Consider the following 26790-nt stretch of genomic DNA (forward strand, 5'->3'; position numbering starts at 1 on the left):
CGTAGCTTGCAGAGACTGTTCCCACTTGTCAAGATCCTGCAGACTATTTATCAACTCCGCAAGGACTCCTTCATACAGGTGTCCCTTTTCTTTGAGGGGGTGTGAATCTGTAGTCTGGACTCTTCGTAAGATAGAGGGCAAAATAGAACCGTGACTCAATAGTGTTTGCAATGGTGATGGTTCATGAAATGCAAAAGGTATTGTCCGCCACTCGACCGAAGAAAGGAACGTGTCTTGACGGGAGATGCACGCCTCCAGTATCTACTTGTATATTAGTCTTGATGGATAAAACACGTAATAGTTGGGAGGGATGTGTCATGCGTACAACTAGGGGCCGGAAGCCGATAAAGAGCTGGTGCGCGATCGGTCCAGTAAATGACTCTGGTCCACACATTTCCATCATCCGGCCAATCCCTCTGATATGAGCGATCCAGCCCCCACGGGAGGTAGGTACTAACCACTTGCAGGTGTCAATAGCCAATTTTACTCTGGTTGAATAAAATGAACGTTTTGCCTACCTCGGCTAGACATAAGCACATAAAAGCAGCAGCGGATTCATTGCAGCCACCGTCATCTTCGGCGATTTTATTACTCAAAGCATGGACAGCTTTCGTGTATGACTCGGCGCGACAGAGGTCCCATTGACTGCGTCTACTGTCTCTATTTCCCTTGGCTATAATTGAGTAGCCTAAGGTGCGGAGCGACACTGACAAAAGGGTTGCACTTCTGCTTGTGTCCAGAAGCAGAGGGACAGTCTCCAACCAGGGGCTACACAGGGTTGAGAAGTGCTGTTTGGGGCGGCCATATCGCTCCTGGCTGTTATAGTCGGGAGTAAAATACTCCGTCACTAAAGCAAAGAATTCCTCATCTGTCGACCATCGAAAAGCCGAAAGATTTAGTATGAGACACCCGGTTGACGATCCGGAAAGTGATAGCGACGCCTCACGTGATATAGGGCTTTCCAGTGGTCCAGAAGAGATGATTTGTTGTCCAGAAGTCTTGGGCGGAAGAAAAGTCACCTCTTCATATCCCGGGCAGTCTCTCTTCGTTGATATGCATTGAGAACAGGAAGGACGTTTTCCGTCGCACTAAGGATTTCACATTAGCGAATCCTTGTCGCAGAATATTTGAGTTGAGTAGTACAAGAGATTTGACCGCGTCGGCGTCGGCGACTCACCGAATATTTCCTTTGCCGACAGTTCTGACATACTGAGCGGCTCTTTACTTTCATTTTGCACCTACTCCGTACTGCAGTACGGCGGAAGGCGGAGGAGCTAGCATGGCGGGAGTGACACAACCAAGCAGAGAAGCCGAGACGCGGGTCATGTGGTTGTGAGGCGGTTGAGATTTGGCGAATCCCCAGGATTAGCAAGTCTTGGCACCGAATACTTCTTCTTATGGTTAGCGTGTAGTGTGGGTCTGTGGATCTCGGCAGCTCAGTCGGAAGAATCGCCTGCCTTTTTTTCCATTATCATTCGACAACATGGCCCATTTCCGCTCAAAAGAATTCGAAAGAGGTTGATTTTGAATTGCGATGATGGAAGATGACCAAGCATACATCAGGAGCCATTTTGCTCGCAGATATCACAGCGGCAGTTCTGGTTTAGTTGCAGACCAAAGATGCTATATAAACTGTGCGATGTCCGCATGAAAACCTCTCACCAATCCCTGACTTTTTCAATTACTATTTTCTTTATCACCTCGTTCATACATCCCACTGTTCATTTCTGCTACTAGCAACTATCAAAATGAAGGAAGCACTTGTCTTTCGCAAGAATGGGCCCATGGAGGTTAAGATTCACTCCGTGCCTATTCCCAAACCCGGACCGGACGAGATTCTGATCAAAGTCGTCGTTAGCGGCACAAACCCCAAGGACTGGAAATTCCCTGACTGGATGGATGCATTTGACGGGAAAAACACAGGTGACGATATTGCCGGCTATGTACACGAGGTTGGCAAAAAAGTCTCTGAGTTCAGAGTCGGAGACCGAGTGGCTGCCTTCCACGATTATATGACACCGCATGGGAGCTTCGCAGAATACGCCATTGGGAAAGTGCACGCTACCTTTCACATCCCACCACATATCTCATTCGAGGAAGCAGCTACGGTGCCTTTGGCTGCATTGACCGCCTCGATCGCACTGTTTGCACGCTTGGGCCTACCTGAGCCATGGCTCGGAAACAAATCTTGGGCCACCAAGCCTGCAGGAGGAATTCTTGTCTACGGTGCTGCGACAGCTGTCGGATCATTTGCGATCAAACTGTTACAGAAAGCAGACATTCATCCTATCATCGGCGTCGCTGGAAGGGGTATGGATTATGCTAGGAGTTTGATGAACAGTGAAAAGGGTGATGTCGTTATTGACTACCGGGACGGCGAATCTGCGATCGTACGGGGAATCCGAGATGCCATACCCGCTGGTGAAAGTCTTCAATATGCACTAGACGCGGTCAGCGAGGCATCGAGCTTCCAGGTGGTTGAGAAGGTTCTGGACCAGACATCGGGCGCAGTGTCACTCGTGACGCCGGAGGCACCTGAACATTTATTCAGCACGATACGGGTTGAGTTCAGCAACGTTGGAAGTAGCCACGCGGATGACAAGGATTTCGCTTATGTGTGGTCGCGAATGATTAGCAGGGGCCTCAGTGAGGGTTGGCTCAAGCCTCATCCCCATGAGGTAACGCCAGGTGGTCTGGAGGGTGTAGAAACCGCTCTGAATACCTTGAAGGCCGGGAAGGCTAGTGCTGTGAAGTATGTTTTGAGGGTTACAGAAGAGTGAAGGAAGGTAGAACGCCAGTCGGACTTTCACTATAGTTTCAAATCTAAAACCATTATAACTTATCTCTGTCCCAAAAATGACTACCATGATTGTAAAAGTTACAAGAAGACCCCAAGCGCCTCGCGATATTCAGAACTACTTCAACAGCCAGGTCAATTATCGAAAGGGCATCTACGCAGAGTATGTCCACAGCGCTCTGAAACGGTAAAAGCGCAAGAAAAATAACCATTATCCCCGAGAAAATACGATTTGATGAATATATGAGATAATATTAAGCAGCCTTTTTGGGTACCCCAGAGAAATGCTTTCGTGTGAATTAGCTTCCCTTTGCGCTTAGGTTTCATGTCGCATGCAAAGCAATAGCCCGGAGGGGAAATGGAGTTATCATATGAATCTCTATTGAATGGTTTCGGGCGATCATAAGTCGCCATTCGATGTAAAGCAAGGTTTGTTCACCGGTTCTAACTACGGCAGGTATCGTACAGAGGATCAACCGACAGCCAGTCTGCGTTCTTGGAAACAATACGCCCATCCTTGAGAATAGCCACAAGATGATGTTGTATGCGATCAAGGATGGTAATGTCTTCCGAAGGATTAGATGTCAGGATTAGCATGTCCGCAATACTTCCCTCTCTAATGCACCCGAGTTGGCCTTCCATTCCCAGATACCGCGCTGCATTCACAGTTGCAGATTTCAGAATGTCCTTCGCACTGAGAACGCTGGACCTAATCGAGAATTCTTGGTTCTGTAGGGGATGCAGGCCAGCCAAGAGGTCGGAACCATAGCATATCATTGCGCCTGCCTTGTGCAAGATTGACAAAGCTTCTAGACCACTATCCAGAACTTGTTGATTCTTCGCCTGGCTGAAATCATCCAGGAACTTGTCAAAGGGTGGCTTGGACATGCCATAATAGGTAACCAATGTTGGAGTAAAGACAACGCCCAGATTTGCACAATACGCCGCAGTTTCCTCGTCGATGAAATTACCATGCTCAATGCCTCGAACACCATTATCAACGGCATGACGGATAGCCTCCACAGTGTAGGCATGTGCCGTGACGTAGGTCTTGGACTGCCTCGCCGTCGTTGTGATTGCGCGAATCTCTTCGGCAGTAAACTGCAACATATCAAGCGCATCCGACGGTGTTGCTACACCACCACCGCACATAATCTTCAAGAAATTGGCTCCTTGTCTGAGCTCGTCGCGGGCAGCCTCCAAGCACTCGGGGACACCATTGCATACCCGTGCCAGTGCCGGGCTGTGACCGCCACAACATTTATACTCGGACCCCTGATAATTGGCTCGCAAATCGCCGTGTCCACCAGTTTGCGAGAGTGCTTTGCCAGCAATGAATAGCCGTGGCCCTGCAAGCAAGCCTTCTTCGATGGCTTCGCGGAGGGAGTAGTCGGCACCACCGGTATCGCGGACCGTGGTGAATCCTCGGAGAAGCATCTCGCGTGCAACAAACGTGGATCGATAGGCGATGGTATTTGGACTGGCAGAAAACATATCCTTGAGAGACGGAGAACCTGGAGTTGCCGTAATGTGCACATGGCAGTCGATTAAGCCGGGGCAGATATACTGTCCTTTTAAATTCACTGCATCGGGAGTCGCTACATCCCCAGTCGATACTTCCATGATACGCCCATTCTTGATATGAACAACAGCATCAGGAATTATGTCACCAGCTTCCACATCCACAACATTGGCATTGTAAAATATGATTTCCGGGGCTGCGGCTCGAGGCAACCATGGCTTGCTCTTATTGTTGCTACTCATTGAATCAGCGGGTAAATGCATGTTGAGATACGTTTGATGTCAGGAAAGAGACGCAAGCGATAGATTGCAACCTGGTTCATGGAATTCAGGACGGATTGATAAGGCCCTTTACTCCCTCGTTACTGAATTGCGGAATTCTATCCCGACTGTGTGTTGAATCACTTAGTCTCCCGGTTACAACGACGGGAATGTTGAATCATACCCCTCATCTGTGTGCGGGGAAACACTGATAGCGGAATTAATACTGCCAACCGAGGCTAGCTCGCCTTAAAGTCGGCCGAGGATAACAACGGTTAGCGATATGAGATGGCGTAGCTACTGACATTCTTGGCGTCTTGATAACGCATAAGTCTGGCAACTGTAGATGGGGTGTCCCTCACGTCGATCCAAGTCATGCCAATTTAGTGTCTCTTAATTTCACTGCCTGTATGCACCATTATTCTAAGCCATGTCTCGTAAATATCGCTGTCAATGCCAATTACTATCCTCAGCATGACACGGCCGAATCCTGGACGGTTTTGTAGAGGCATACACGAGGTGGGGAAATACAATCCATGGGAAAATGAGGACCGCCTTATTACTAATTACCAATAACCCCAAGACACGATAGGCTGTGATCTTAGATAGCCGGAAAAGAAGTGATCAGATTTGTATGATAAGAATAATACACTGCCTAATTCTAGGGAATGAAATGAAATGATCTAAATTGTAGAGTCAAACGTTGATATCTGGGCTTTGGCATGATAAAGCCTTTCACGCTGTGATCTTCTCAACAAGTAGCTCTTGCATAGTGTCATCTACTATCATGACGGTGTCACCTTTGGAGCAGCATTTGCTCAGGCGGATTCTGAGTCAGAATCTTGGTCACAAAAGCTGCACTCTCGATCTGCACCAGACCATTAAGCTAGCAATATCTTTATCAGCTGCAGATACCCAATAAGGTACTCCGGAAATATATCCGAGTGCCACCATGTCATGTAGTTGCAGAAACTTGACACGTACTCCCATTTGCCGAGAAGTGATCATATCTCAGTGTTGGGAGATTTACCCCGCATGTCACGATCAAGAAATGTACAACGCACTGGGTGACAACATAGCTGCGCTGGCCTGCATAACTGTAAAGGTCATTCCCACTTCGCCGGTAATTTCACACTAATCACATCACTCCAAGAGTTACCTACCATACTGATGATGGAATTCGAACTTAAGACGGCGGAGCAAGATGCAACGAAAGATCTTAACATCGATATCGGGACTATTCAGTTACATTTTACGGCGGAGGAAGAAAAACGCGTAGTTAGGAAGATCGATTGTTTCATTCTACCATTGGTTGGTGATCCCTTTCCTGTAATCCCGACTTCATGCTAACACCGACTTCAAAGATGTGCTTGGTGTTCTTCTTTCAATGTAAGTAGCCGGATGAGGACTTTAGGTCTGCCCTGGCTGACATTTCAGACCTCGACAAGCAGAGCCTTAGCTACGCGTCGGTATTCGGGCTTATTGATGACCTTTCTCTGGAGGGTTCTGAGTATTCTTGGTGCTCATCATTATTTTATCTCGGTAAGAGATACGGTTGTTCTGTTGTAGGATTAGCAAACTGATGCGCGATGCTCTCTCCAGGTCAGCTAGTTGCAGAGTATCCCTTCATATACTTAATGAGCCGGCTGCCTCTTACAAAGTTCGTTGGTGCAACAATGTAAGTCCGCGGCTAGAATTGACAATTTCGTTGAATTCTAACCAGGTTCACCGACAGCGTTCTCTGGGGTGCCGTGTGCATGTGCCTTGCGGCGCCAACTAATTTTGCAGGGTTCGGGGCTGTAAGGTTCCTCCTTGGAGTTACGGAAGGGGCTGTCTCTCCAGCATTTGTGACCCTCACTAGCATGTGGTACAGAAAACAGGAACATGCTTCAAGAGTGGGGTAAGAAATCGAATTCAGAAAGGCTCCGTTGAGCGATACAATTTACTTACGTCATAATCAAACTATAGCATCTGGGTGACGATGAACGGCCTTGCCCAAGTCCTTGGAAGCCTGCTCATGTACGGAATTGGGAAACAACACTACCCGCGGCTGGAACCATGGAGGGTTCTCTTCCTCGTCTGCGGTGCACTTACAGCCGCCTTTGGTGTCGTCTTCTACTTCCTAGTGCCTACCGGTCCTCAGAAAGCATGGTTCCTATCCGACAGGGAGCGAGAGGTCCTACTGGCGAGAATGGCGCAAGACAGAGAAGGAGGTGATAAGACCGATTTCTCAAAGTCACAGGTGAAGGAGACTTTATTAGATGTCCGAGCTTGGTTTATCTTCGCTTTCGGCATCCTCGTCACGATGCAGTCGCCAGTTCTAACGGTATGCCTTCATTTACTCTCTAACCATTTCCTCGATGAAGAAAGCTCACGCAAATCAGTTCGCTTCCTTGATTATCAAGAACCTCAACTACGATAAATATCAAACGATGTTGTATACCTCCCCATCAGGAGCCGTTCAAATTGTCGCGATCTGGATCGGTGTACTCGGCTGCCAACTCCTTCCCAATAACCGTAGCTTGGTGGTCATTCTACTCTCCATCCCTCCCTTGATTGGCAACATACTTCTCTTAAAGCTTCCACTTACGACAGGATGGGGACTGATAGTGTCTTCTTGGCTAGTACGTTTTGACCCCTCTGTCTCATATGAAGCGTGCGCTTACCCGTGATGCTAGGCGTCCTGCATCTCAGATGTGATGGTCATCCTTCTTAGTCTGAGCGCATCAAATGTAAAAGGGAATACGAAGCGGGCGATGGCCAACACGATGTATTTCATTGGCTATTGTGTTGGCTGTATCGCAGGTCCGCAGCTGTGGCAGACAAATTCCGCGCCCAGATTCTTTGAAGGGGTAGTTACTGCAATTGTAACCTGGTGTGTGCTGGTACTAGTTATGGTCCTTTATTGGTACTTGTGCAGGGCTGAGAATCTGAAGCGAGACCGGGAAACCAGCACTTCTGCCGAGGTGGTTTTGCATACCGAGGATGTAACAGATATTGAAGATCGACTCTTCCGCTACAGTTATTGATAAGACTCTAGATTTGGAGGACTGTTGGGGTGGGTCCGCCATGCTGAGCAGTATTGGATCAGTGGCTTTGTGGATCTAGGAGACAAATACGGATACAGTCAAATATAGTCACTAGCAATCTATCTTAATTATGTTTCCTGGTCGCTAGCAATTGCCACAGCAGTCAAAGATACTTTGACCAAGGAGAAGGAACAAAAGAAATTATCTTCTCCAGAAGGCCGGGAGTTACATTAACCAGTAAAGTTCGATAAGTTAGGAGCTAACCAACCAACAAGCCTTACTAGCTCTAGCCCCCCCCCCCCGTCCCCCTCCCTGTTTCAAACCATCCTTTTACCCCAACACTTTGTTTATCTAACATATAACTCCATCTGTCTCCATTCCACCCCAAACCCACAAGAAGAAAGAAGGAGGATGCCCCCCAATATATTCTCCAAGCTTCTCCGTCCTCTCAAGAAGGACGCAGACCCAGATCCCAACCCTCCACCCCGCCGCACCTCCCCGGAAGCCCCCGGAATCCTTGACACCAGCTGCACCATTATTACCCAAAACCAAAAGCAAAGACGGTATAAACTTCCTATCCCGGACCCCGAGTACCGCCAGCGCCAACTCCAAACCCTTGCCACATCATCTGCCAGACCTCAAAACCCACAGTCTCAAAGCGCATTCTTTTCCAGGCTACCACTTGAGGTCCGTAATATAATTTACAGGGAGCTATTTGGTGGGAGGAGAGTGCACATTGATTATCTGTGGAAGAGACCGTCTGCTGTTGTCGCGCGGCCGCCGACGGGAAAAGACAAGGGGAAGAAAGCCGATGCTCATTGGCAATGGTGGCACCGGGTCTGCGCGGTCAGCGATGAGTGGGTGGATGATCGATTCGAGGAGCGATGTGTGAATGCGCTCTATGAGCGGGACGAGACGCTGGCTTGGGGCTGGGAGAAAGCAGCACCCCCGGGAACCAAGTTGCAAGGCGTGGCGGCGATGCTGACGGTTTGTCAGATGGGGTGTGTGTGGCTTTCTTGTTCCTTTTTCCTTTACCCCTTATTTCCTATTCCCTTTGGTAATCTTGTGTGAGGCCCTCTCTAACTACAGACAAAAAAGATACACCGAATCCCTGCCCATCCTCTACACCACAAATACCTTCGTCACAGGCCCCAGCATGGACACCCCCTTCATCATCCGGCGTCTTCTTGCGCCCCCCTACACAGCCCTCATTACCGGCATGGACATCGCAATCACAATGGTCATGCCCTACACTGCGCCTCCGGATCTTCCTGGAAACTGGACGACGGTTTATCCCGCGTTCTTCGATCTGCTGCAGCATTCGTTTTCCGGTTTGCGTCGCCTGCATTTAACTATTTACCTTAACCCATGGGAAAAGAGCAAGAAGCCTGTTACTGAGGAGTCGCTAGAGGGGTTCTTAGCGCCATGGAAAGAACTTGAGGCAAGTCGCGAGTGGACAGAGTTATGTTTTTTTGTGCCGGGGGATTGGTTTGAGCTTCTGAGGGGGAGGTTTGAGACGCAGCTGGAGAGGCAGACTGAGAGGAGGTGGGCGTTGAAGAGGACGAGCGTTAGGCCGCTGGTGGTGGGGAGTTGTTTCTAGGTTTTAGGTGGGAGTGTATTGTTTTGCTTGAACTTATATACTCATAGCTAGATGAAATCTTAATTCACTACTCTAACTTTAAAATTTTAATAAGAAGAATATTTAGTACCCTTTTTAAGAGAGATAGTTAGACAACGTAAAAATATTATACTGTGATTATTTATATTGATACAAATCTACAGGGTAAGCACTTCATAAGAATTTATATTATATACTTTATATTCAGGAGAACCTGCAGATAGTCTTGAGGTTATAAGAAGCCGCCCATAACACTGAACACACTGTGTATCTCTCGGTGCTCCTCATCTCCGGTGGTGATCATGCCTGCTACCCGCCGGCAGTACCGGGTTGCCGTACTCCCGATTATGGTAAAGTAGATGAATATCACTTTCCTCCGTCCACTCCACTCACCTCACTCAGACTTATGCAAGATCTCCCGACGGGCTGGAGCTGCACATTTACCCCGCGAAATCTTGCCTTCCCCGGAAAGTTGGGGTAAGCGGGACCGGGAAGCCAGCACTTCTGCCGAGATCGTCTTGCATACCGAGGACGTCACAGATATCGAATATCGGCTCTTCCGCTACAGTTATTGATAAAGCTTCGAGCGTCGGAAATCTGTGGGTGTAATATCGAGTCCTTGGGTGTTCAACCGAGGACTACCTGAGTATGCTGAAATGCTGGAACAAGTATCGTGCACGTAAGATCATGAAGAATGAAGGATGCTTGATTTTGCGGACATGTGCATATCATGACACCGTCTATTTTGATTGGTCATCTGTGATTCTACTTGCATCGTTGTACATGTGAGATAGATACACGCGGCTTATCACGAGTTGTAAATCTGTGCTAGCTTCAGATTCAGCCTGCTGATTCAAGATAAGTAATACGCCGCTCGCGCACAAGCCTACAATCACGGATCTGACTACTAATGAGGCTAATTATTGTATCGCGATTCAGCAGGACCTTTCTTGCCTGGTATCTAGAATTACTGGAATTACCCGCTAATTTGAGAAAAATATTACAAAAATTGAAAATACGTAAAAGAGATTTTGTTCATGTTTCTTTGCCTTTTCCTTTGTCTACAGCCCTTATATACCCAAATACATTTTCTTATTTCTCAAATAAGGTATGATATCATTGTTCTTCTTATATCCCCTTGTGCCTGGTATGCCTATGCCGTTAATCTTGAATGTACGTATCTAGTCTTGCTGTCCTGATTCGTCTATTTTGATCATATAATACTTTCCGAAAACTTCTTTTGATGACGTAGTAGTCCTGAAATCAGTTTTAAAAAGTGTTGATGAAACCTGGTACATCAGAGAATTAGAATAAAGAAACTAAAGGTATTAGAAGAGTATATCAGATTTTCTTAATGAATTATTATTTATAAGTATGCATGTGTGGGAGTGGTAAACACACGAAGCATAGATACTGTCTTCCTGTCATATCTTAACAGCAATGTTAAGTACATACGACCACGGGACAATGGTGAGGTGAATTGGGGTGAGTTACACAGTCGCAAGGGCCAATAGGCTATGGCTCAATGAGTCTCGCTTTCCTTTCATGGATCAATTATCGCGCTCCATACGGTAAGACTCACGACACTCGGATGATGATTTGGTAGTAGCACAGCTCATGGTTATGATCTGACGAAGCTTCTGCCCCCATTCTCCAGGTCAAAATAGTGTCCATCAGTTTGGAATGCTTCAGTGTTTAGCATCCAGTCCACGTTTTATCCCGATTACCTCTGCGAAGATTGAGTTATTGTCCGCTTCTTATAGCATCTAGCTACCGATAATTAGCAGTAATATGTTTCTGTGGACTAGCAGGTAAGGGCCAAGGTGAGTATTCATCAAGTTCAATCTAGTTCATCAATTTATGCGAGCTTGTTTGAGGGCTGTGTCCATTTGGGACCTACGGTCTGGCAGTGTAGATGCTTGGTAATCACAGCAAGATCCCAAACTAATAGCAATCCTCCAAAGTAAAATATTGAGATCAAAGCAACACATCGGGAATCGCAAAGTAGCCGCCAAAATCAAACAGATATTGACATCGAGTAGAACTAAATGACCGTTCTCTAATGTTATTGGGCACAAGGTACTCCTTGTACTTCGAGTAGTCGTTGATCTCAAGCTCAGTCGAGGTGCTATACACCCTAGTGACCTTCCCGTATGCGGCGGGTGTGCGCAAAAAGTTCTTCCTGCATATCTTCGGCGATCCATTGCTTGATGATAATATAGTTGCCGTCATTCTAGACATGTTTAGAACTAATTCAGCCTCGCTTTTTGGTAGTTGTATACGGAGCTCACCTCATCCCAGTCCCATGGAAGGTGGTATGCCATCAGCGTGTCTGGAAGAAGATACTTGCGGTGAACCTGGAGTTGAAGATCAGAAATGATCGCATGGAAAATTGTCTGAGTGAGCTTACCTTGATCCACGTATCGCGGCGCTGCTGCTCGTCCTCGTCCCGTCCCTTGTCTTTCTTTGATGTCTCTGCTCTCTTCCTCACGATCCTTTCAGTTTCCTCCTCGGTATAACCAAACTCATCCCTCAGGTGCTCCTTGGATTCATTCAATTCATTTTCACGTCTCTTGATCTCAGCAAGCTTCCACTCCTCTATGGCTGCTTGCTTCATCTTACGCTCCTTCGCTATTCTTTCTTCTTCTTCCTTCCTGAACTTCTCCTCAAACTGCGCCCGCAATGCTTCCTCCTCAATGGCCCTCTGGTACTCTTCTGCCACTTCGAGACGCGGCCTCTTCATTTCCTCATTCTCAGAACTCTTACTTTCGGCGGCCTCAAGTCTCTCAAGAAATTGGAGCTGGTGCTCACTGGGCTCGAGTCGTTCAATTTCCTCCTGGAGGCTAAGATCTTCGAGGTCTGTTCGCCGGTCGATCTCCTCCTGCGGCCGAAGGTGATCGAGGGCTTGTCGCAGCCGTTGAGTTCGTGGTGGAGAGGCACTCGCAGGGGCCGCTTGACGGGATCTTGCTCGGTCTCGTGCTCTGGGATGTCTTTCTACGTTGCTTGATCCTCCTGTAGACATTCTTCGGCCTCGAGTTTCAGGTTCTTCCGCGCCCTCTGGGGCAACCACATAGGGATCGAGCCCAGTAGCTTTTGTAGCTGCATCATCCCTACCTGAAGGTCTCTTAACGTCCAGGGTCAAGGTCCCATTTTCGCCAGCTCGCACACTGATGGTCTTCCCTCCCAAAGACCCTTTGGGAAAACACATCGTTTTCCCATTCAGCGTCATGAAGATATCATCGTCTTCTCCAAGCTTTGCACCACTTTCGGTTTCCTGGCCGCTATCCGATTCTCCATGCTCTGGTTCGTCGTTCCCGGATTCATCGTCGAGGACTTCATCATCCTCTGTGCCCCGAGGTAGCACGAACAGAGACAGCTCTTCCAGATGGCGACCAACGTGTTTTTCGAAAGAAGCCATCGGAAGCAAATCTTCAGCACATAGCGGACATGCGTAGCTTCCTCGTACATCCTGGCTCGCCATGTGTGTTTGACGAATATGGCGATACCAGGCCTTCCGGCTCTCGTAAAGTTTGTTTTGTGTCGGACAACCGGAGAAGATGCAAATATACGGCGATAGGTCGCGGAATATATGCCTTGCCCAGGCCTGCCGGTCTTTCAATGTAATGATATAGTAACAGTAAGGGCATTCAAACGGTCTTCGTTCTGCGGCTTCTCTTGGAAATGCAGGAATTGCCAGTTTCTCGCCTCCGGACAGCAGACTGCCTGCGTATGAGGTGAAGGACGCATCGGAGTTGCTCATCAGGTCATCTGATTTCTGACCGGGTGTCTCCAGTTTGAATGCACTTGCGACAGTCTCTGATAGTTGTACTGTGGTATTGTCATCGGCTCCAATGTTCAAGCCCTGATTGAGTTTTAGGTGATGTCTCTCTCGGTATTTCAGGATCGCTCTTTGCCGAGCCATTGCAGAGCTAATTCGCTCAACAAGCTGATTCTCCGCCTGTGGATACTTATGTGACACATGCTGATGAAAATTAAATTTGAAGGGCTCTGCATCGCTCTTCTCGGTTCCGATCAGACGGTCTTGTTGGGCGGGCTTGCGGACCGTCATGGAGATGTCGAACAGCTGTGATACCTTGTTGACCAGGCTCTCGTGGGCCTCTGAAACAGTCAATATTGAGTCTGGCGGATTATCTAGATTCAACTCTGTGATGAGGCTTTGCAAGTTCTCATCCAGCTGGTCGTCTTCTACATCTTCCTTTTCTCCACTGAGGCTGTTTCTTAACTCTGCAAGGAGTTTCTTTATCGCCTCTAAAATTCTAACGGTCTGGTTCTTGATATGCGAAGCATCCCTCAAGCGATAATCCAGGGATGACTGGCCAGTCTGACGAGCTCCGATGTTGCCAGCCCAGAGGCGCAGACGCCCGAGTTCGTCTTTCCACGCCCGCAGTGGCACTGCACTCTGACTCTGAACGAAGGCACCGGAAGTGATCAGCTCGTGGAGCTCCTTGAGACAAGCCCGGGTCAGGTCAGATATTGTAGACACGATATAGGTTGATGCGGAGAAGTAAAATGGAAATTATTCTTATTATTACTGTGATTATGATGCTTATGCGCAGTGCGCGGTGCGCGGTGCGCTATTGGGCTATACCCACTACGGCGACCGATTCAGACAGAAGGGTCAATACTAGAATACAGCGTAAGCACTAGTAACTGCTTACATTTCTGCCAGCAGAAAATAAATTGACTTGCTTAAATTCACCGTACAACTGGCTACTTGTCCCGAACACCCTTGCTCATGTGTTGTACAACAGGACCCGTAAAAGTGGGGCGCTGGGTCCTCAATCTAGCAGACAAATGGGAGCAGAAATATCATATTTACCTGACAGGATGATTGGAATGTCTTTGTCCCTTCTTCTTCCCCTTGCCTCTCGTCTAATGGGATTGGAACCTCCTTATCAGCCTCCTCTTTCTCGAAGTTGATTGGACGAATGACAGCCTGTCCTCGTGCATTATCCTGTCCTAATCAGGAAGACCTAGCCTCTGCTGCCCTAGCTCCACCCAAAATTCATCTCGTATACAGTACTGATGAGCCCGGCCAGGCCATTTACTATTTGCGCATTCCCCACCGAATTCGCCTGGTACATGGCGGCATTTGGGAAGGGGGCAACAGCGTCCTTGTACGCTGCGGCATGTGTACAAGGCTGGACATGTCGTACGCCCCTTGATTGAAGTAGCAGATAATCGATGTACAAGGGACGATGCTGCTCTATATTCCTGGTTGATATTCTGCCACGGATCTAAGGAAAAGGTTGGGTCAGCAGCTGTCATTCTGCGTCGGTGCGGACATAGGCATATCGGGCGTGCGGTGGTGGTCGTCGTCGCCGTCGACGTCTTTGTTGTCTTGGTAGGCACTGGCAAAACCCTCCGTAGGTTTTTGAGGGCTTGGTGAGAAAGGAGCGGATGGAGTAACTGTGACAGAAGGTTGACATCCTGCCTTCCTAAACCAAGGATCATGTTGAACTAAGCTTTGGGATTGATTAACATGTCCAGATATATCTAACATTTAATTTCTAAAGGAAAAGGTCATATGCAGGCTGGCAAACTCTAATAAGGGGATTTAGGTCCAGCTATAAATTTTACCTACTGAGATTTTTACCTTTATCTATTATACCATTTGGTAAGTGATCTTATTAGAGAATAAAAACATACCATATTCTCGTACATTTGTGCAAAGCCTTAACAAGCTCCATATTAGACTAGAAACCCTGGTACTTCACTCCTGCAGATGGGAATCTACGATTTACACAAGCCTTCCACAAACTAGATGTGGGCGGCTAGGTTGCACCTAAGTTATGGTCATGCCAAGAATAAACAAAGGAAACAATTTGCAGGCAGACATGAAGAACATAGATGGCATTTAAACCAAACCTGATTAGCAAACTAGAGGTTTGAATATAAAATATAACTTGGCTTGCTAAAGACCATATATATATTCCTACTTCTTCGAGTAGTCTAGTATCAAGTAGTATTAGGCGTACAAAGACTCAGTTTATATTGGTGTATTAGTCCACTGGATTTTATGGCCAGTACTCGTACCTAAAGATAGCAATCACTTACTTGAATTTACAATAGAGACTATTGAAGTTCATGCTGGGCTTCAGAAAGTAGGACTGCTTCTCAACTCTGGCCTGGCCATGCAAAGCAAGACTGATGTTGAGTAACCTTCAGGGTCTCCAAGAACTGTTAGCGAGCGCTTACAGCTTTGGGGGAGCTGATACCCATTGATCCATATAATATACCAAAAATATGCATTAAGAGCAGCGTATATCTCAATACCGTACGGGGCTAGCTTAAGGTATCCATCAATAGACGAGAAGAAGTTAGGGCCAGGGGTAATATAAGCGCCACGATGCTGTTGGATATTTTGCCACCGGTAGTTTGTAGCCATTGGTGCTAGTTCTCTGGATGTGGAAACAGCCGGTCACTTGTACGCAGTTGTCTAGCTTATGAGAGGTGTACATATTGTTCATTATACCTGGCGATAATGAACCTTTTACTTTGAAAATGTTAATTAAGCATTCTCATACCATTTTCCTGAATTTGACCGATTAATGCACCGTGCGGAGTTTCCATAAGACCTCATTAACAGTTGCTAGGTTAGCAAAGGTATTTGTGGTTTGGCGGAGGAAACCCTGGGGCTACCGAACGAATCGCAATTTACGAGCTTGGATATCAAAGCCGTCTGAACAGAGAACTTGAAAGATCTTTTCCTCACCCAGGCCAACTGGTACATAAGGATCTTAATCCGATAATGCAGCATTTCAGCAGTCCATGCCGTACGATTTTAACTTGGACATTGTATTGATTAGAGGGTAACTTAGCAACAGAACTAGGGACGTTGCCTATTTGATAGAGATTCGAGATCTCTTCCCGATAGTGCTCTAGGACGATAGTTGGACGAGCCATTATAAACATTTTAGAAACAAGAACTAAAAATAAAGTAAGCGGTTAGAAAGGCGGTATGCAAATGCTTAGATTGTAATTCGGTTTTTCCCTTTTGTCCGGATAGTACGCCGTAATTCACAGTGAGGCTGAGCTAGCTGATGCGGGGTCAAGTTTGTCGTTATCGTGATGAGATTCGACACCAACCCACATCTCCCGAAACAAGGGATTACTGCGTTGCCATGGTCTCGGGTGTTGAAGCAGTCGGGCTTGCGCTCGCTCTTCTCCCCTTCTCCCGCTCGTTGTGAACCAGCTTGACAACTACGCCCACGGCATCGAACAGATCAAGAGGCTGAGTCGCTACCAGCGCACACTGGAGGACTTTGCGCTGCAGCTGGGCACTCAACATAGGATCTTCCAGAATAGTCTCCAACATGTCCTCGATGAAGTGGTCGACGACGACAACCAGTTACGCGATTTAATCGGCGACCCGGATGGGGACGGCTGGAAAGAGCCTTTGCTGGAGAGAAGTCTCATGGCTAAGCTGGGCCGCGATCATGCCTACTTCTTTGCTAATGTCGTAAGCCTGCATGATATGCTCAGACGTCTGGCAGTAAAACTGGATATTGATGTTACCAGGGGACCGCAGGTATGCCCTAACTTTATTTTACTCGAGTGACATCTGACCTACGAAATATTTTCAGAATACGCCTCCTTCAAAAATGCAAATTGTCCTCTTTCTGAAGGTCCTTTCAAAGGCCACGTATGAGGATATGCTGCAGAGAATTAGGAACCTGAATGACGTCCTCAGAACATTGTTAGACCAGTCTGCACAGCTGGAGGCGAGTCGGCAGAAGCGCAGTCCGTGGCGACGACTGCTCCCTCGATTTCAAGAAGCACGAAAGAACGCAGAGGGTCTATTCAGAGCCATTGTCGGTAGTTCCAACTGGAGCTGTCGGTGCCAGAGCTCCCACAGCGCCCATCTGCAGCTCCAATCCAACCCCTTCGCCGAGACCCCGAAAGTGGGCAAGACAGCAACCTACCGGATAACCTTTTCCAATTCAGACAACGGTACAAAGAATTCGTGGACATGTAGGGAGGTCGAATTTGAGCCGTACACATTTGATCAACCTTTGGCACCAGTCACCAACCATGCCCTACCGACATACAGGTCAAACCAACAAAAGCCGCAAAAGCCTAAGGTTCGCTTCAAAACAGTCGAAGTGGATTTTTTTGAGTCAAAGGAGAAGTCTTGCAATGTTCCTCCCATCGCAGACTTCTGTACTGTACTGTGTCGCGGTGGGGCTCACACACAACCGCCGACACAGGCCGTGGGCTTCATTGCCGATCAAGTGAGCTCGAATGTTCGGTACAATATGTACTTCATCAAATGCTACCCAGAGCCCATCCGGCTTCAAACACTGCAGCAAACATTGCCAAATAGTAGTAGACGCCATCGGCTGTATATCGCCGCCGGTCTTGCGTGCGGAGTGCTCCAATACCACGGCAACTGGTTGAAGAAATACTGGGACAGTTCTGACATCCAATTACCTGCAGATGATGGTGACGACGACGATGCAACCGATGACGTTTTACCAAGCGATCTCTACCTCCCCTGGTCTCTAAACTCCCAGAATTCTCCATCAGCACCCACGGATATCAAATATACGCAACAATCCCCACTCGTCCGCAATCAAGTTCTCTTCCCACTCGGCATAGCTCTGACCGAACTCTCCCTGGGAAAATCTATCACCTCTCTCCGACGACCCCAGGATGAGCAAGGAAACGAAGACTCAACCCGGTTCATCACGGCATTCCGCGTCCTCAACAGAGTGCAGCAGGAAAGTGGCTCAAACTATAGAGACGCCGTACATAACTGTCTTTGCTGGCTGGAGGTAGATTCGCCTTGTTTGGATGATGAGAAGTTCCAGGGTCGTGTGTTTAATGCTGTCGTTGCTCCGTTACTTAGGGACTTGGCGCACTTTGAGGGAGTAGGTGCGCTATGAAATACTACAACATACACTTTGTCTGATAAGAGCTGGTCTAAGTATAATGGAATGAAATTCAATTCCTGATCAAGTAGTCTTCTCTCTCGTTCTGCTTCAAGGCTCAAGCTCAGGGCGCTTCAAGTTGGGGAAGGGCTACCCGCGCTGATGGTTATTCTTGTGCCTGAACCAGAAGAAAATACTGTAAGCACAAGCTGGTGGTCGACGTTGCGGTTGATACTGATAGGGCGCTCATACAGTGAACACTAAGGACGTAACAGATATTGAGGATCTTCCACTACAGTTATTAACCAGGCTATAGGTGCGGGAGCACAGTCAGGGCGGGTACGCAATACTAAGCAGTATTGGATCAGTAGCTTGTATATCCAGGGAACAGATAAGAGTACAGTTAAATATAATCAGTAGAAATTTATCTTAACTATATTTTCTGTTTACTAGTATTACTATAGCAGTCAAAAAGACTTTAACCAAGGAGAAAAAATAAAAGAAATTATCTCTTATAGAAAATTATGTTCTTATAATAAACTCATTTCTAGATTAAAAATCTAGGACTATTTATAAATAATACAGAAAGTTCACTGTACTTATATTTATATATTCCTGAAAAGAAATTGAGCAGCAAGGTCCACGTCATATACCTTGACCAAAATCTAAACAGCTATTTCTAATAACTTGGCATAATATATCTGTGACTGTACAATCCTCCAATACTAACTGTTCAAATATTATATGTCTTTTAGTACCTCTCATTACTTCAGCTCATACTGGAATGTTGGGGACAAACTAGAATAGTTTAGAATCTTCAAGAATTCATCATGATAAGTTTCATTACAATATGGACATCTTCAGATGCAGATGGGTTTTCCACGTCATATTTGGCAGTATAGTAGTATACAAAAAACATATTCATTTTTCTTGCCCCAGATGCCATGCAATACCAGTAGGCTGCTGGATGGTGAAGACAAGATATGTGGCCATGTCGTACGTCGTAACAATCAGATTCAGAATTCGATAGAAGGTCGAAGAGCCCCAGATGTGGGATTGTGCATCTAATACATTTGGTAGGCAAGTTAGTCGGGGGTAGTTATGCTTTCACCTTACCTTAGGACTGGGAACTTAGCAGATCGCTCTCAACAAATATATGTTAGTGGAAGTGACCTGCAGAAATGCTGTTTGACTAAGTTTGTATTTTGTTCAATTGGTACAACTCATACTGTCAACGAGGCATAGAAAAACGTGTCTTTCACAGGACGCCACTTAGGGCGAGGCTGAAGTCATTTTTGGATAAGAACTGGAGAGAGCAATATCCCGAGGCATACTGTTGTGGATATGGTACCTTATTTGAATCCACAATAGGTCTCTGATTAGCTACATCAAGTACATACGACCATAGGGTGTGGAAAACAGGGCTTCCCGTCCGCTCAGCCGTACTTAAGCCACACGCCGGGAGGTTAGTAGTTGGGTGGGTGACCACCAGCGAATCCCTTCTGTTGTATGTTTTTGATAGCTTTTCAGAATTCTGATTGCTATGCAACAACCTGAACAAGATTCCAGAATCGCCATCATCAGTAGTGGCAACCGGTGCTGAGTGTTGTGACGATATTAAGGTGCAAGTAGTTTCCATTGTGATTGCGGTCGCTACGTTCCACACATTATAACCACTCAATAAAGTCAGGTGCTTATAGATTGATACACCGTGAAGAGGGAAAAATGAATGAGGAGTTATTTTGATTGGTTCACGGAAGAGATGAATATCCTTTTGCTCAATAGTTCAAAACGGGTATGGAATTAAGCTCAGCTTCCAGGGTACGACCCAGGTCCCAGTAGTATGATTTACTTGCGCCACCAACAAGTACTGTGTATGGATATGAAAGTCTTCAAGAAAGCATTGACTTGCGCCACAGTTTAGAAACGGCCAGCCGATCAGAGCAGCGAAACCGAACAACAACACCAGGCTCCGTGGAGACGGGACTATATGCGTTTTCAATTATTGCGTTTAATATTTCACAATTGGGCCTCCGATAGCCCGAAGGGGAAAGCATCTTGTGGAGATGGAAGCGGAAAAATTACCCCCGCAGGGCTTTGTGCCAGCGTTTAATGTTCATGCTAGTACAGCAGGCGATTGAAGATGAGTTTGACTTTAAATCCATTCAGCTCTTCAGCGACTCCATATTATATGACAAATTTCTAAAAAAGTGATCTCTTCTTTGAACATACATTGTTGATTTAATGGCCAACTGCCTGCTATCCGCCTGTTCAACATATAAATGAAGAAAACCCCTAAGCACTACCAGTGCCCCCAAAGATACTCAAGAAAAGCCATATGCCAAAGCAACTTAGAAGCGGAATGGTCAGGTTATCATCGCATCCCAAAAGATTGACAAATTCACTCCCTGCCGCGACAAGCCCGGTTATAATACTCATAATTACGACAGCCCAGGGACCTGTGATAGCCGAACAGTCCGGGTGTGGTGGCATTCCTTTAGCATCATGGCAAAATGAAAGAGATCCATCGAACATAGACGTCCGTTCAAGGCGGTATTGATCAGCCCCAACATAGCTCCAGAATGCTGCAGCAATCAAGCCCGCAGAAATACAGGCGGCAAGAGTCCCAGCCAAACTTTTGCCGTCGCGTAGGTAAACGGTCTTGGTGGCGTATAGGCGCCCGAATGTAGCAGCCGCTGTGTCCGCAAAAGATAGAATTAATATGCCCATCATGGCAACATCAACTGGGAAGATGCGCATGACAAGGTAGGTCCCTAGCAGATAATATATTAGGGAATTGTAAGAGTTGGCTTCTTCCAAGCGCATCAGAAAGCCAACCACCCGGCGGTAGATGGCGCTGATGGAGATGAAACGGTGACGCAATGTGTCGCCGGCAGCGAGGATAATTAATGCGTTAAGATTCCGGTTGAGGATCTTTTCGATAACAACCCCTTGAATGTGCCAGTAAAAGATAAGAACGCCGACTGAGATATGGAGTAGCTTGCGGGATATCTCGTAATTTTGAACCGTGTTGTAGAGAGCTTCATTCGTCGGAGACTTTGGTTGCGTTGAGGACAGTAGGTGGCCTAGGTGTGCATGCCACCGGGAACTTGAGAAAGTGATGTTTGTAGATGCCATATTGTCGATCAGTCTAACATGGGGTTCTTTCATTTCGGTCCGGTCATACGGGGCTTTGGTGGGATGTTATAGTAGCAATTAGTAAGCGTACCCTTGGGGACGAGGCCTGATACTTTCTCGGCGTCCTGGTCATGAATCATGAAGATAGGTACATGCTTCCTCGCGGTTACACCATCGCAATGGATGTGCATTTTAGAAAATGTAACAGTGCATCTGTCAGACTGGGACTGCGGGTCTCAGGCTAAATTCTACTGGGAAACGGGTTCCCTGGTATCAAGGACTACCCATGATTCACAATCGAGACTTGTAACAGTGGAAGACACTCGTTGGTATTACTTTTTACTCTTTATTTCTTCTTGTTTATTATCTGAGCGAGACTGATAGATGCGGCAGGGAATGGGCACTCCAATGGCCTATAAATGTATTCAAGACTGTGGCTGTGCCCTAGAGGCCTCTAACCGATGGTTTGATTCAAGAGGTCTATCCATGCTGCGCGTAGCAATCGCTACAGTGCACACCAGTCCCGCCCCTCCAATAATCGTCAGGACTATGAAGACCCAACGAAATCCATAAATGAGCGCTTCCTCAACGATCCGCCGCTGTACGGGAAGCGGTGAATTCATTTGCAGCGCTGCTACATAACTTGTAACATTTTCTGCGATGCTGGCCGCAACCGCAACGTCAGAGTCTGCAAGGCGGTTTGTAATGAAGTTCTGCAGCAATGTCCCTTCAATGACAACACCAAGGGTGAAACCAAGAGCCCGCGTGGTTGTGTATATTGCAGTCGCGTATGCAACATCTTTGCCTGGTACCACTGCCTGAGCGGCGAAGAGGAGCGAGTTTAACAAAACTCCATGACCAGCGCCCACTGCAATAAGCTTTCCAATAGAACCCGCAGTTGAGCTTTGCAGACTGACTGAACATAGCAGTCCAGTGCCCAGCAATGTTGAGACCCATCCGACGAAAAGCCAAGGTTTGTACCTTCCTAAGCGTGTCATCAGCAGAGATGCCGCAAGAGCGGAAGGAATCATGGTTCCCAGCATAGCGAGCAGTATAGCACCCGTGACAAGCGGTGAATATCTTTTGATGCCCTCAAGATATAGCGAACATGCATATAGCGTGCCGGATAGCTGCATGCAGGACTATATCAATTGACTGATCATAAAAGCGTGACTCGACAAGAATGTATGCACTAACCATTATGCCTTGTATGATAGATGCGAGATATGAGGCTAAGGAGGAGTGATTTCGAAGAACCGTAGAACTCTGGTCCCAATGGCCCCAAAGCAATGTGAATGCAAGGCCAGCAGCGCCTATGCACAACGGGAGCAGTGTGCGGAAACTGCCCCAACGGTACAGGATCCCGCCCCACGAAACTGGTACCAACAGACACATCAAACTACCCCCAAGGAGTATACTGCTGACCCAACTAACCCTGTGCTTTTTATCCAGGATATGCAAACGCAAAGCTAACCAAATAGTAAGGAAAGCCCCAGTGCAGACGGGGAACGTAATGTAGAAGATCCATCGCCAGCCTTCGTGGATATTCTGAGCTAGCGCACCCCCGCTTACTGGACCTAGCATCATGCCGAGCGCTGAGGCAATCTGGAGTAGACTCGTGTATTTTGGTCGCTGTCTGAGCGGGAATATATCTGTCGTTATGACTTTTGGAAGGGATAAGAGGCCTGCACCTCCAATCCCTTGGACTGTACGACCGGCAATGAAGGGTCCTATACTTTCTGCCACTGCAGGACCAACCGCACCGGCTGCGAAGAACAGTATGGAAATTAGCAATACGCTTTTACGCCCGTATACCTCTGATAATGAGCACATGACTGGCTGTAGAGAGGCCGAAGGCAGAAGGTACGCTGTCTGTCCCCAGAAGCTGGCCGTGGCACCTGCATGGAGATCTTGGGCAATCACCTGCAGAAATATTATGAGCCGCGGCGTAACCAGATGCTGTAATGTAGGATGTGCTTACTGAGATTGTCGGAGCAAACGCAGTGGAGTTAAAGGCTGTAAGTACGCTGATGGTAGATAAGACTAATATGGTGGCATACTCGGCGCGCCCTGCTTTCCAGTCTAATGCAAGATTCGTCGTCGAGTTAATTTGCCCTTCTTCCTCAAAGTTGGCGTGCACGATAGCTGAGTTCCTATCCTCGGACTTGGAGATCGGAGACATCTTTCAGATGGTGTAACACTTCATCGCCGTAGAGGTACATGCGATATCATATATTCCAATGTCGTTCCACAATTGCGAGATGTTGCTCATCTAGCGGCAGGGTGACAGTTACATGCCGATCCATATTAAGACCCTGATAAGTGACTTTTTCCGCGGAGGTTTCGTTATGCAACCATGGTAGTACTGCGAATAGTTTATCAACATGACTAAACTGCTTTTTGTCGGAAGCACTGGTCACTTGCGTAACCATGTTTCTAGCCCACGTTTCTTATGGAAATGGATAGTTACAAAATGCTAAACAATCTTCCCGTCATATCTAGTTCGACAAGATACCAGTCCTCAATGCAACATGGCAGGATCAGGATGCAGTGCAACCTTGGTTCCATGCTTGCTTGCGCATGTAAACGTCAATAACTTCTGCCACTCATGAGGATCGCGCTCGCACACGCGATCGAAATGTTATACCATTCGCACTGTCGTATACGTTGCCTGCATAAAGCCCATCCGTTGGCCTATACACAAGCGAGGACCGCCACCAAAAGGAATATATCCCCAACCGGGTCTAATGCCTTCCCATCTCACTGGTCTGAACTCCTCAGCATCATCTCCAAAGGTGTCTTTGTTTCGGTGTAGACTGAATAGGTCAAGAACGACTGTCTGGCCTTTGGCTACCAAGATAGGACTGTTTCCGTCCCTTCCACCACCAGTGGGTAGAAGGGTATCCTTGACGGCGACTCTGGCGCTTCTTGGAACTGCGGGATAGAGCCTGAGAGCTGTTCGGGCATGTTTAGCTGAAATACGTCACATCAATGGCGTGTTTAGATTAGTATTGACGTACATTCCTTGACAACTGATGAGACATATTTCAGTCTTTTTATCTCTTGTATGGACGGCGGCTTTCCGTCAAGGGCTGCTACATCGTCTCTTAGCTTCGCCCAAATGTCTGGGCGACGAGCTAGTATATGAAACTGAATACTGAGAAGGGACGCCGTGGTATCTCTTCCTCTCACGAGCACACTAAACAGTTGATCGACTAGTTCGCTTTCATCAAAAGTATCACTGATTAGCTGTTTTAAGAGAGAGTCTGGTAATGGCTTGTCCATCCCTTCGGCTTCGTGTGTGCTCAGAGCGTTCTGCGCGAGCCTCTTCACAAAGGCACGGCTTTTGGTCGTAGCAGACAATACCCGAAATTTCTGCGAGGAGCTCAAATACGTGAGACGCCCCCATTTGATCATGTGGAGTGCGCCGGCCTGAGCTTGATCATAGTCTCTACGGAACTCAGCAGATGAATCACAACCACTTGTTTGCGAAGACTCTGCTAGCTGGCCAAATATGATGTCGCAAATGATGTCCATCGTCTAGAAATGAGAAAAACTGCAATGTCAGCTATTTACTCTGCACTCCCGGGCCGTAGAAAGGAACCTCACCATTGAAAAGAAAAGCTCCTGCAAATCGACCGTTTCATCAGCTATTCGAATTTGTTCGAGTAACCGCGTAAAATGTCTTTCATAGAGCTGATAGTTTACAGCTTGAATCCGTGTCAATCCATGCTTTAGTAGTATCCGTGACCGCTTCGACGGCTTTTCTGTAGCGGCTAGAGCCCCTCCTCCAAGGAGTGGACGGAGAGCCCTGATCCTTGATTGTCCGATGCAGTAATCGCGCGCATTTGTTGAAAGTATAGTTTGAATATTTTGAGGATCAACTGTGTAGGGCCTTTTACTGGTAAAAACAAAAAGCGCGGAAGGTGGCTTCGTGGTTTTAAAATCGCCTATAAGATTCAGATAGGAACAAATGGGCTTGCGAGACACCATATAGCTTTTGAAATCTGTCAAGCCCAAGAATGGGGTCCTTGTTCTTATCGGTAGGGGGCGCTAAACAGCCCTGTTGTTTCCGCCATCGATATCCTTTGATAGTCAATACCTGTCGTTCGATGGGGCAAGAAGGGCTTGCGGGAATTAGGGTATCCACCTCCTCCGCAGTTTCCGAAATAAAACTACTAATAGTAGGTAGAGTGTTGTTAATTGAAGGCACGCTATCCAAAAGTGTATTTGCATATTGCACTCTAGTGATTGGGATCGATCGTCCAGTATAGGTTATCGTGTAGTGAAAAAGGGTAAGTGTGGAAACACAAGCTGTCAGTAAATCGTAGAATGCTATTCAAACTCCTCCTCAGTCATAGATTACACATATGGGAATTTAGATGAGCTAGCAATGTAGCAATAAGCAAGATAGATTAATTATCAAAAAGACAGTCTAGACTGCAATGTAACCTAGATATAAGGTTAATAGCCAGCAGATCGATACTACGTTACAATTACCCACCGTATTACCGTTGATGGTAACCATAGCTCTCGGAGATGTGACCATAGTTCCTCCGCGGACAATATGAACTTCTCTGTTAGCTGACTCGAAACTAAGAAGTATTAATATCGGGCTAGCATTTAGTGGATCAATCTATCGCAAGTGCCATCAGTACACCTAGATTTGTGCCTTGTGTCCCCAATCGAAAGATGTTCGTCAACACAGAAGCCCACTTCTCCAAAAGACAGTCAGTCAGTCGAGAGCAAGGTGGTAGTGGATCACCAACATATCGCTTTCCAGATCCTCCGCAGCCTTGCCAATACCCGTCATGCCTGCTTGGATTGTGTGCCTTTGTAAGGGGGTGCGATAAATTACATATATCGAGCGGCTCTTAGCTGTCCCCTTCATGACCAAAAGGAAACGGTTGTTTTGAAGCATGGACTTGGGCATGCGGCTAAATTCGTGATTTTGAGACACCCGTGATTCGATGCGTGAGATATCACCCATGTCTCCATCTTCGATCTTGCCGTGTTGACCCTTTCTTCCCATAGTTCGCTGAAGCAGCAGCACTTGTCAAAGCCCTCAATAGCCTTGATTCTGGTATTACCAGTTCCAACGGAATAATGGTGCGAACACCTCGCCTCTATGACTTCGTAAACGATCCATGTATTCTTGTTTTCGAGGACTTCAGCGGATCCATGACTTTGCAAAATTTCTTCAACGACCGGCCTGAAGGATACAATGCGGCCATTGCAACCGCGATTGGCAATTCCCTTGTCGAGTGGCCGTCGTGGTTCCATACTGAATCACAATTTGCAACAACCGAAGAATTGGCGATGACTGTCAAGATGAACAGCAATGCCATATGAGAAAGGTTGATGTCATGGTACCTGAAGAACTTCTTTGATAAAGTACAGGCATCACAGGCACTGTCAGCTGACAGCCTCATGCGACTCGTGACACATGCCAAGGCTTTCCTGTCAAAGGAATTGGACCAAAAGAGCGGGAATAACTCAGGCTTCATCCACGGGGAATACTCGCCAAGAAAG

At 47.1% G+C, this 26790-nt stretch overlaps 12 protein-coding genes across 12 annotated transcripts; 5 read left to right on the top strand and 7 right to left on the bottom strand.

Moving 5' to 3' along the window:
• Window positions 1–181: 181 nt before the first annotated feature.
• Window positions 182–531, bottom strand: AKAW2_80524A (uncharacterized protein; the record flags this gene model as incomplete). The annotated part of the gene is made up of 3 exons (XM_041681553.1): window positions 182–261; window positions 326–460; window positions 519–531. 3 exons carry the CDS (start codon window positions 529–531, stop codon window positions 182–184), a joined length of 228 nt encoding a protein of 75 aa, XP_041548485.1.
• A 1217-nt stretch (window positions 532–1748) lies between these two features.
• AKAW2_80525S (zinc-binding alcohol dehydrogenase family protein) lies at window positions 1749–2780 on the top strand (the record flags this gene model as incomplete). Its single annotated transcript, XM_041681554.1, has 1 exon — window positions 1749–2780. One exon carries the CDS (start codon window positions 1749–1751, stop codon window positions 2778–2780), a length of 1032 nt encoding a protein of 343 aa, XP_041548486.1.
• Window positions 2781–3241: 461 nt separating this feature from the next.
• AKAW2_80526A (uncharacterized protein) lies at window positions 3242–4582 on the bottom strand (the record flags this gene model as incomplete). The annotated part of the gene is made up of 1 exon (XM_041681556.1): window positions 3242–4582. One exon carries the CDS (start codon window positions 4580–4582, stop codon window positions 3242–3244), a length of 1341 nt encoding a protein of 446 aa, XP_041548487.1.
• Window positions 4583–5749: 1167 nt separating this feature from the next.
• AKAW2_80527S (uncharacterized protein) lies at window positions 5750–7608 on the top strand (the record flags this gene model as incomplete). Its single annotated transcript, XM_041681557.1, has 8 exons — window positions 5750–5890; window positions 5944–5968; window positions 6017–6121; window positions 6182–6257; window positions 6315–6479; window positions 6548–6905; window positions 6964–7203; window positions 7258–7608. The coding sequence occupies 8 exons, from the start codon at window positions 5750–5752 to the stop codon at window positions 7606–7608; spliced, it is 1461 nt and encodes a 486-aa protein (XP_041548488.1).
• Window positions 7609–8019: 411 nt separating this feature from the next.
• AKAW2_80528S (uncharacterized protein) lies at window positions 8020–9208 on the top strand (the record flags this gene model as incomplete). Its single annotated transcript, XM_041681558.1, has 2 exons — window positions 8020–8609; window positions 8707–9208. 2 exons carry the CDS (start codon window positions 8020–8022, stop codon window positions 9206–9208), a joined length of 1092 nt encoding a protein of 363 aa, XP_041548489.1.
• Window positions 9209–11363: 2155 nt separating this feature from the next.
• Window positions 11364–13295, bottom strand: AKAW2_80529A (uncharacterized protein; the record flags this gene model as incomplete). Its single annotated transcript, XM_041681559.1, has 3 exons — window positions 11364–11459; window positions 11518–11583; window positions 11637–13295. 3 exons carry the CDS (start codon window positions 13293–13295, stop codon window positions 11364–11366), a joined length of 1821 nt encoding a protein of 606 aa, XP_041548490.1.
• A 3369-nt stretch (window positions 13296–16664) lies between these two features.
• On the top strand, window positions 16665–18135 carry AKAW2_80530S (uncharacterized protein; the record flags this gene model as incomplete). Its single annotated transcript, XM_041681560.1, has 2 exons — window positions 16665–16778; window positions 16834–18135. 2 exons carry the CDS (start codon window positions 16665–16667, stop codon window positions 18133–18135), a joined length of 1416 nt encoding a protein of 471 aa, XP_041548491.1.
• Window positions 18136–20415: 2280 nt separating this feature from the next.
• AKAW2_80531A (diacylglycerol/polyprenol kinase family protein) lies at window positions 20416–21258 on the bottom strand (the record flags this gene model as incomplete). The annotated part of the gene is made up of 1 exon (XM_041681561.1): window positions 20416–21258. The coding sequence occupies one exon, from the start codon at window positions 21256–21258 to the stop codon at window positions 20416–20418; it is 843 nt and encodes a 280-aa protein (XP_041548492.1).
• Window positions 21259–21683: 425 nt separating this feature from the next.
• On the bottom strand, window positions 21684–22458 carry AKAW2_80532A (uncharacterized protein; the record flags this gene model as incomplete). Its single annotated transcript, XM_041681562.1, has 2 exons — window positions 21684–22388; window positions 22456–22458. 2 exons carry the CDS (start codon window positions 22456–22458, stop codon window positions 21684–21686), a joined length of 708 nt encoding a protein of 235 aa, XP_041548493.1.
• A 1441-nt stretch (window positions 22459–23899) lies between these two features.
• On the bottom strand, window positions 23900–24795 carry AKAW2_80533A (uncharacterized protein; the record flags this gene model as incomplete). The annotated part of the gene is made up of 2 exons (XM_041681563.1): window positions 23900–24213; window positions 24279–24795. 2 exons carry the CDS (start codon window positions 24793–24795, stop codon window positions 23900–23902), a joined length of 831 nt encoding a protein of 276 aa, XP_041548494.1.
• A 1198-nt stretch (window positions 24796–25993) lies between these two features.
• On the bottom strand, window positions 25994–26290 carry AKAW2_80534A (uncharacterized protein; the record flags this gene model as incomplete). The annotated part of the gene is made up of 1 exon (XM_041681564.1): window positions 25994–26290. The coding sequence occupies one exon, from the start codon at window positions 26288–26290 to the stop codon at window positions 25994–25996; it is 297 nt and encodes a 98-aa protein (XP_041548495.1).
• A 74-nt stretch (window positions 26291–26364) lies between these two features.
• Window positions 26365–26610, top strand: AKAW2_80535S (uncharacterized protein; the record flags this gene model as incomplete). The annotated part of the gene is made up of 1 exon (XM_041681565.1): window positions 26365–26610. One exon carries the CDS (start codon window positions 26365–26367, stop codon window positions 26608–26610), a length of 246 nt encoding a protein of 81 aa, XP_041548496.1.
• Window positions 26611–26790: the final 180 nt, after the last annotated feature.

Source organism: Aspergillus luchuensis, chromosome 8 (assembly GCF_016861625.1).
Source record: "Aspergillus luchuensis IFO 4308 DNA, chromosome 8, nearly complete sequence".
In the NCBI taxonomy this organism is placed as follows: domain Eukaryota; kingdom Fungi; phylum Ascomycota; class Eurotiomycetes; order Eurotiales; family Aspergillaceae; genus Aspergillus; species Aspergillus luchuensis.